Below are 9380 nucleotides of genomic sequence, written 5' to 3'. Positions count from 1 at the left end.
CTCTCCCAAGTGAGCTACGGGCCTGCCCTTATAGTTTTCTTTTTTGTGTGAACTATTTTTTAAAAATATTTCAGACACCCAAAAAATTATAGAAAGCAACAACAAACTCACTATGCACCTTAAGAAATGTTACAAATTCAGTTGAAGTCCCTCTCAATCCCAGAACCATTATCCTAAATTTGATGTTTATCATTCCTGTGCATGTTTTCATATTTATATAAATATGTATGTAAACATATATATCCATAGACAATATAGAGCATTGTTTTTTCATGTTTTTAAACCTTACATAAATGGTACAGTTGATGTATTCTGTAATTTTTTTCCCCAGACATTATTTTTCAGATTTATTCAGGATGATTCAAGCAGCTGTAATTTTATAGCTTGTACTATTCCACTGTGTGATTATCACAATTTATTCTGATGACGGACAATTAGATTTTGTACTAGTCTAACAAAGAGACCCACAAATGTGTGATGTCTTAAATAAGACATTCATTTCTCGCCCTCATAACAGTCTCATGATGTTCCTCATCTGCAAGTGGCTCTCTGTCACAGGGTGATTCAGGGAGTCAACTATCTTCCATTTTGTGCTCTCCTCCATTAGGACCCCATTATTGTGTGCATCCACCTGGAGGAAGGCAAAAGCAAGCATGGAGACACTCACTCACCAAATTCTAGCCTGGAAGTGAGTGACAAATCACTTCCACTCACATTCCACAGAAAAGAAGTGAAGGGGTACTTCACTAGAGAGGGGGGTAAGGGGAGGCAATTGGGAAATGTAGTCTAGCCATTTGTCCTACAATCCTATAACTTTGGAAGGTGAGAGCAGATTTTGGTGGACTGCTAATAGTCTCTGATACACATTTCCAGTATCTCCCTATTGTAAACTGTACTGCAATAATCATCTTGTTTTATGTCTCTTGGAACACCCAGGCGAGAGGAATTTCTCTGTACATACCTAGGAGTGAAACTGCTGAGTCATAGGGTATATCTTCAACTTTCCTAGATATTGCCAAATCATTTTCAAAGTGACTACACCAATTTACATTTCAAACTGTGCAAGAGAGTTTGCACTGCTCCACAACCTAGATATACCTGATATTGTCAAACTTAGTTTGTTATTCTAATGAATTTTTTACAAAAACTTAAAAACTCAATAGTGTGATTAGGATAGTCTATACTGAGTCTTGCTGATCCCTGGCCTTGAGAAGGAAAAAGAATAGTAGTACCTGCAAGGGCCTCGCATAAGACTGGGCAAGTTTCCCATACCACTTCACTTTAATCTCAAATGATTCATTTTAACCAGCAGATTTCAGGAACTAAAGAACTACTGGGACAACTGCATTTGGAACTTATTTCAAACTCATCCCCATGTCTAGCCATCTTATTACCCCCATAGTGTCAGGAGTCATGTAGCAGATCGGAGTCAAAGAATAACTGGAAACATTTTAACCGAGAGTCATTTATTTCTTTTGTCATTGCCAAACATCCCCCCAATCTTACTCACCAGAAATTAACATAGCTTCTTTATTTCTCCTCCCTGACAATCCTTTACTGAAAGGGCTTTAAGGGCACAACTGCCAATGAAAATGTAGAGTGGATACACCACATCCTTCACTTGTTTCAAAACTACCTATTCTGGCAGTATACAATTCAGGTTTCAATGCTCCCTTGTCTGAAAGTGGTCTTCACAAAAGCCCACATTTTAAAGCTATTTGGAGGAGCACAGAGAACAGAAAGTTAAAGAGTAGTAATAGCCTTTCAGAATTTGAAAAGGTAGTATTTGTCCATGTCAGGGTTAAATTTTTATGTGACATATGCCACAAAAATGCAAGGATATATAAGACCAATATTTATGCAAAAGGTGAAAGAGAATCCAGAAACACGACAACAAAGCTGCTCTAACCAATACTCCAGAGAAAGCCACCCTCAAAGAGAAATAGTCCATTAAACATTACCAGGTAGGCAAGAGATACAAAAAAAAATTGTTTTCTTTTCAGCTCCAGATAAATATCTACATCTGGTGTCAAGGTCTCAGGATATAAAGAGGATAGAACTTCATATATAAAAGAGGATAGAAGGACAATATTCTCAGAAAATTCAGAGACAGGGGTTGGCTAAAGGGGTGGGTAAGGACTTAGTGGGGTGTAGACTAACAACTGAGGTAAAGTCCAGGGGAGAAGGAATGCGCATTTTGATTTCCAATCTTACCAGAAGCACTCGATAAGGATACTGGATAGGATACTTTGTCAAAATATTAGGTGCAATGTGATATTTCTCTATCTTAAAAACCAAAGGAGCTTCAGGAGGGCACTGATCATAGCAACAGATGAGGCCACAGGCCCCAGGAAAGTTGGGGCAGTATTTATTGCTGCTTCTACTTTTTCTTTCCAGTCATTTTAATGTTTGGGACACATTACTCCTAAGTCTGCTTTCCATGCCTGTGGGGCTAGTTAATCACTGCTACTTGGTACAAACAAAATATCTTCCAGTATAACCAGTGTATGGAGGTTCTAGCTCTTTTATTCTAAGTCCATTTTCTTATTTTCAATCCTAAACCCATATTGAGAGGACAAACAGCCTCCATAAAGTTTGTTTCCCAAGGAGACAGGGTAACTTTATTACATGAGTGACAACAGTTCTAGCTTTCTAGGCTTGTAATATCACAAATACAAAATGATAAATCGGTTATGGTTTTAAAAAATTAGTTTGGAATCATTTTATAAGCTAGATGACAGCATGACTACTAAATCAATGGAGCTTCTAAGAACATTCTATACCCCAGGAAGGAAAGGACAACCAAACAGTTTTCTCAGTCTTGTACAGGGCAAGACGGGCCTAGAGTTGGCCTTAAGAGGGAGCTCTTTGGGCAAGATAAGAGAAAAACAAGAGGACTCCAATGAGGAATAGCAAGAACACCTACTAAAAGGGGGTGGGGAGGGGGATGAAAGTGAATAAGTAGGGAAGACAGTGAAATTTACACAGGTGAAAGGAGCTGAGAAAGTTACAGCCTTACACAAACAGCTGGAAGAATCTTCATTCAGCCCCATGACTCAGTCCTCCCAGCATAGGTCCCCATGACACCAGCATCTCATCCACTCTCCTAGGAGCACTTTTCACACTGACTGCCTATTTCCTTCCTCGTTTATGATTAGTCTTTGGGGGCTTTACTTTCTGGAACTGTGCTGGCACTGGCTCTTGCTCTGGTTCCATACAGGAGGTAGACACTACCAATTCCTCATTATTCCTCCTCTGATCCTTCCCTACTCTAAGACTCAGCTCTGTCTCAGGAAGCTCAATGCCAGGCTGCCGCCGCCTTCTTAGGGACCTTCTGCCCCTGTGCTGCTGCCTCCGCTTTTCTTCTTCTTGCTGCCGCTGCTTTATCTTCATCAGCTTTTCAAAGCTTTTGGTTGTTGTTGGGTTTACAACAAACCAATCCTAGAGAGGCAAGACAGAAATGTCATCCAGTCAAAACACAGTGCAGAGCATAAAGAAGGGTTGTAGGAAGTATGGGAAAAAAGGCACAATTAGGGCAGAACACAGTTAAGAATGAAATAATATGGATCCATAGCTTAGAACTCTTGTGTTCTTTTGTTTTTTAGAAAATGACTGGTAAGGGGATCTTAACCCTTGACTTGGTGTCGTCAGCACCACGCTAACCCAAGTGAGCTAACTGGCAATCCCCTATATAGGGATCCGAATATCCAAACCTGTGGCCTTAGTGTTATCAGTACCACACTCTCTCAAGTGAGCCACGGGCCGGCCCTAGAACTCTTGTGTTTTATGTTGCAGAAATCCAATACAGAGCAGTTATTATAAGCATATATTGTATAAGACATGATTCTGAGTACTTTAATAAATGATCTACACAGTCTGCTTATTCAGCATCATCCTACCTGTTTATCTCCATCAGTATAAATATCATGAGATGTAAAGCACTGAGCAATAGGAGATTTTTGTTTCATGATAGTAGTGGCTAAGAGCATGAATTCTGCAGCCAGACCTCCTGGGTGCAAATCCCAGCTCTGTTTCGAGCTATGTGACCATGGACAAACTACTTAACCTCTTTGGGCCTCAGTTTAAAAAATTAAGGGATGGAGGACATAAAATCTAATTGTGAAGTATTCTCGCCACAAAAAAAAAAAAAAAGAATTTGAACCTAATCAAGTGATCTAACCAATCTTCTAGATCTAACTATCAATTTATAGGAAACAGCTAGGATAGTGGAACACTACTACAGGATGCAATCAGCAAAATCCAGAACGTGGGTATATGTACCTAACAAATAACCTGATTTCTTCAACAAATAAAGGGAAGGGGAAAAAGAAAAAAAAAAGGAAGAAGTTTTTAGACCTGCATTGTGCAATGAGATAGCCACTGGCCAAATATGGCTAATGAGCTCTTTAAGTATGGCTAGTCCAAATTGAGATATGTTTTCAATGTAAAATACACACCAAATTTCAAAGACTTGATCAAATAAATTATTAAAATTAATTTTACCTGTTTTCTTTATACTTTTTAAAATATGGCTACTAGAAAATTTTTAATTACATACATAGTTCACATTACACTGGATAGTGCTGCTCTAGATTAAGACACACAAATGAAGTGTATGGACCTTTTTTTGGATCCTGATTTGAACAAACCAACTCGAAAAAAATTATGAGAATCAGGGAAATTTAAATTATGACTGGGTATATGATGATATCAAAGAATCACTTAATTTTTTTAGGTGTAATGATGTTTGTGATTATGTTTTTAAGAGTCCTTATCTTTGAGAGATACATATTGAAATAAACATTTATGGCTGAAACATTACATGGAATTTGCATTAAAATCATCCTTCACAGGAGAAGAAAAGTAAGTGAGGTTATAAAGGAAACAAGATTGACCATACTCTGATGACTGCTGAGGCTGGCTGACAGTACATTGGGTTCTTTATACTATTTTCTCTGTGTTCATGTTTTTAAAATTTTCTGTTAAAAAAGGAGTGTAAGAAAACATGACACAGTGAAGAAGGAACAGAATAAATATGTTTTACCACCCATAAAATTCGTACATATAGGCATAAATCAATGAACAAATGCCTAGGAGCAAGCCCCAAACTAAGTGAAATTTGTTGGTTCCAACTTTTTAGGAAGAAACCAGAGAAACCAGTTAACTATACAAAGGCCAGATTTTGTCAGGACAGAATTATCTTTCAAATACTTCCTGAAGCGTAAAAAGATACATTATTATTAAAAAGATATAAATGCCTTTCAGAAGAAAGCTCAGATTTTGATCAGGGATTCCCAAAGCTAAAACCAGTAAAGCAACAGGAACCACATTTGATGAAATTAATTAAAGCTGACATTGTTAGGAACTGTTAAATTTGAGGGCAGAAAACAGCTGAAGGTGCTCCATGTATTTCTTTTTTAATCAGGCAACAATAGTTTCTGTGGTAAGATATTCCAAAAGAATGCACACTACTTAAGCTTTTGCAGTAAGGTTATTTAATTATATAATAAACAACTTCTCTGTTCACCTGTGCTACTAAGAAACATTCCGCAGGAGAAACTTTGACCTTCTGAACTTCAAAGCATTTTTATACACATTTTTTTCTTATTTTTTAATTTTGAAAAATCACAAACCTTCAGAAAAGTTATAATTGTTCAATGAACACCTAGATTTACCATTGTTAATCTCCTTCCTTTCTTTCATCCTACTTTTCTTCCTTCCTTCTTTCTTTTGCTGAACCGTTACAAATTGGTTGTAGACATCCTGATACTTCCTCCCTAAATACTTCAGCATGTGTGTATCTGCCTAAGAACAAGGGTATTCTCCTGCATAACTACAATACAATGATCACATTTGGGAATGTTAACATTGATACAATATGTACTATTATTTAATATAGTCAGTATTCAAATTTCCCCGATTGTCTCAAAAATTCCTTTATAGTTGTTTTATGTAGTATTATAAACAGCATTAAAAACAGGTTGCTGGAAGATATTAGAATGCTAGAATGCATGGAACTATAGAGTACTGTGAAACATAAATTACAAACATGTAAACTCAACCTGGTTCCCAAATGCCTGATTTAATTGGATTTAAGAGAATTAGAAGAGTTCAAGGATGCTCATAGTCACAGTGATTTCAAAAACTTTCACAAATTATACATCTAATTTTAGATGAGTACTTTAACTCCAACATCTCTGGTAACCATTTTAGAGTTACTTTTCTTGACGGTCCTAGCGCATATAAACAGGGACAATGTCCAACTCTCTTACGTCTTACATATCAGGTTCATAGGATTACAAAAACACTATGGGAAAGCAGAGACCTCACCTCAGCATGGACAGAGTTGATGTGATACTTGACACCACTCTCTGACACAAATTCTTTCTGACATAGAAGACACTTGTATTTTCCAGCCACAAAGTTTCCCTATTTCCAAGAGAGAAAAGAGAATTATTGGTAAATTCAGAAACACATTTCTGGGCCATGTGTAGAAATATTACAGATGAAAAGAAAGGATTCTACTTCAGCAAAGATAAGAAGGCAAAAGATCCAAAACAGCAATCTCTTTAGGAAAACCAGCTTGGACAGACTGTCACCAATATAAATCTATCCTAATGCAGCTCGGTACCAAACACCCACTTCACCTTCAACAAGACCTGACATACTCCTTCTTTTATTATGTAACAGGCCACATTTTTCTACCTTCCCATGTTCTTTTCACTTCACTTCCAAGTTCTCTTTGTTCCTCCCCCAAAATGATCAAACTCCCAAAGTTCAACAAAGGAACTGAGGCACCAGTGTTCTCCTGAGTGCTCTCCTGACTGCACCCTGCCCTGTTAGCATATATGCCCAGCTGAGTCCCGCCTGCTGTAATGGCTAAACGGCCCAGAACTTTTCCCACCTAAAAGGAAGTTATAACCATATAAGGTCACCCTTTATCCCAATGTAAAAAACTGAAAGTATAACAATATAAAAGAGACAGCCCCACTGCATTCGGGGCTCAGCCTTTGTGACACAAGTCCACTGAGCTGTTGCTAGCATCAATAAACTGTGCTTCTTACTACAAGCCTTGGTGTCCTGCCTCTCCTTGAGAGTTCCCTGTACCATGGCTGTAACGTGCTGTAACACAACCAATGTGTAATTTTTCCCATAATGATCCACTGCTGCAAAAAGTGCCTCAGAAATCCACAATTAGAAGAGTATCATCCATAATACCTAGTTTTAAGGACTCAAAAAATAGGATCAAGATGACACACTTCTAAGCATTCCTGGAGTGATCTGGTTTGGATGCCTACAACTCTCTTATTGCCTTGAACTGAAAATTCTCTCCCCTGCTGAAGCTTCAGGTTTCCATGGTGCTCACTTTGTGTGAGGAGATACTTCTGAAATGGGATTGGAAAGTGGCAGCAATTCCCATGGCTGGTGAGTTATAGGACACCTGGGTCAACATGGAAAAGATCCAGTGAGGTGAATGGCTGTTAGCCTGACACCGTATCCCACCTCCCATCCCCAGAGGCCAGTACAGTTCAGATGGGCTTGGAGGCTCTTCATTAATCCAGATAAGCGCATACAAGTTGATTCTAGAAAGTTTAAAGCCCAGTAAGACAGTGCAGGCCCAATGTGGGAGAGGGTCAGGTGAAAGGAGTTAAACCGCTGGTAGGGACTCAGAACTAATATATTTTTCTCCAAATTCCCTTAACTAATATGACTTATGGCTATGTTGGCCTTTTCTGAGTCTTGGATATATCCTGGTATCCCACTCAATAACAGACCAAGAATCTGTGGGACATAAAACAAGGCAACTAGCTGTTCACCTAAACTGAATTCTCTTCCATGTCAGACTATTTTAGAGGATATGTTAAGATATTAAGTTCAAAAGTTACAGACCAATGTACAAGAGCCCAGGTGAGCTTTAAGGCCAGATACACTACTGTAGACTGCCTCGCATCCCTGAAAAAGAGAAAAAATAATGTGAAGACTATGCCAAACAGCAACCTTCTCATAGCAATCTGGCCATTCACACGACCAACTCCACATATGAAGGAAGAAGACCAATAATTAGTGCCACAAAACAAAGAAAGAATCCACATGCAAGCCTCAAGAGCAAGAAGGAAAACCAAGGAAAGTTAAAGGAAAAGAAAAAGAAGGTAAGCAAGTTTACAAAAGCTTAAGCCATTCCTTTCCCTGGTAGGAGGGTACTTCGAAAAGTTCATGGAAAAATAGAATTAAAAGATAATATGAATATATCCATGAACTTTTTGGTACCCTCATACTTTCTCTGACACTTAAAAGAAACACAGAAAATTGTATGGCTAGATTTTTTCTTTTTAATCTGCTGTATTTAGTGCAAATGTGTCTTCCACTTCTTTTATATTTACTCCTCACCAACATACTGCATATACAGCCTTGGTAGTTTAAAGATGGCTGCAAATTCTCTGCCACTCTCCCCATCAAGAAGTAGAGTTTATTTACCCTCCCTTTAAATCTGGGTTAGCCCTGTGATTACTTTGACCAACAGAATGTTATGGAAGTGATGCTGTGCAAATTCTGAAGCTAGCCCTTAAGAGATCTGCAGCTTCTGCTTTCATGTTCTTGAATACTATCTCTGAGAAGTCAGTCACTATGTTCCCTGCTTGTAGTCTAACTACACTGCTAGAGGGAGAGGCCATACGAAGAGCAGAGCTCCCAGCTGAAGGCAGCTGCACAGAAACCATTTTGGACATTCCAGTTCCATCTGAGCATCCAGCTGAATGCACTTCCATGAGTGATCCCAGCTGATGCCATGGATAGCAGGAGAACTTCCCTGCTGAGTCCTGAAAAAATTACTAATCTAGAGAATTTGTGAGCAATTAAAATAATTGTTTTAAGCCACTAAGATTCAGGTGCTTTGTCATGAAGGAATTAATAATCGAAACAGCAGCAGAAGCTTGATAAACATTTACTGAATAAATGAATGAGAAAGAACCACCTGATTAGGACACTGAATGCGATGATACTTCTTGATATCTGACTTCCATTTGTGTAGTACTTCCTGGCTGAAGGTAGGTAGCCCAGGGCGAGTATATTTTAACTATAAGACAAAAAACATCTTGTTTGGAGGAATCCAATTCCCAACGAAAATACCCCAAAGTTTCACACTCAGCTCTTCAGGTTATGTAAGTATGAAGTTCACAGTACATTTGCATATACAAAAAAACTGTAAGATGTAAGACCCTCTGAGGTTCCTGAAACTGGTAAGTATAACTGTCTATTGTTTAGTCTTAGAAAAGTTTGATTTTTCTTTTTTTTTAAGAAAACATTTATTTGGTTGGAAATGCGAATATGATTTTGAAGGAAAAAAACAGATTCAGAATTTCAGGAATTTTTTTTTTTTTTTT

The 9380-nt window shown here is 38.1% G+C and overlaps 1 protein-coding gene across 1 annotated transcript in view; it reads right to left on the bottom strand.

The window, feature by feature from the left end:
• Window positions 1-1449: 1449 nt before the first annotated feature.
• Window positions 1450-9380, bottom strand: part of ZNF512 (zinc finger protein 512) — a 32277-nt gene continuing 24346 nt past the window's right edge. Inside the window, exons 11-14 of the mRNA XM_008584220.1 lie at window positions 8972-9073; window positions 7891-7953; window positions 6331-6429; window positions 1450-3441 (exon numbers count right to left, since the gene is read on the bottom strand). Of these exons, the coding sequence (XP_008582442.1) occupies window positions 3133-3441; window positions 6331-6429; window positions 7891-7953; window positions 8972-9073 (573 nt within the window). The 3' untranslated portion in view covers window positions 1450-3132. The remainder of the gene's footprint in view (window positions 3442-6330; window positions 6430-7890; window positions 7954-8971; window positions 9074-9380) is intronic.

Source organism: Galeopterus variegatus, unplaced genomic scaffold (assembly GCF_000696425.1).
Source record: "Galeopterus variegatus unplaced genomic scaffold, G_variegatus-3.0.2 Scaffold3176, whole genome shotgun sequence".
NCBI lineage: Eukaryota > Metazoa > Chordata > Mammalia > Dermoptera > Cynocephalidae > Galeopterus > Galeopterus variegatus.
Note: the sequence above shows the minus strand (reverse complement) of the source record. Positions and strands in the feature narration are given on the sequence as shown.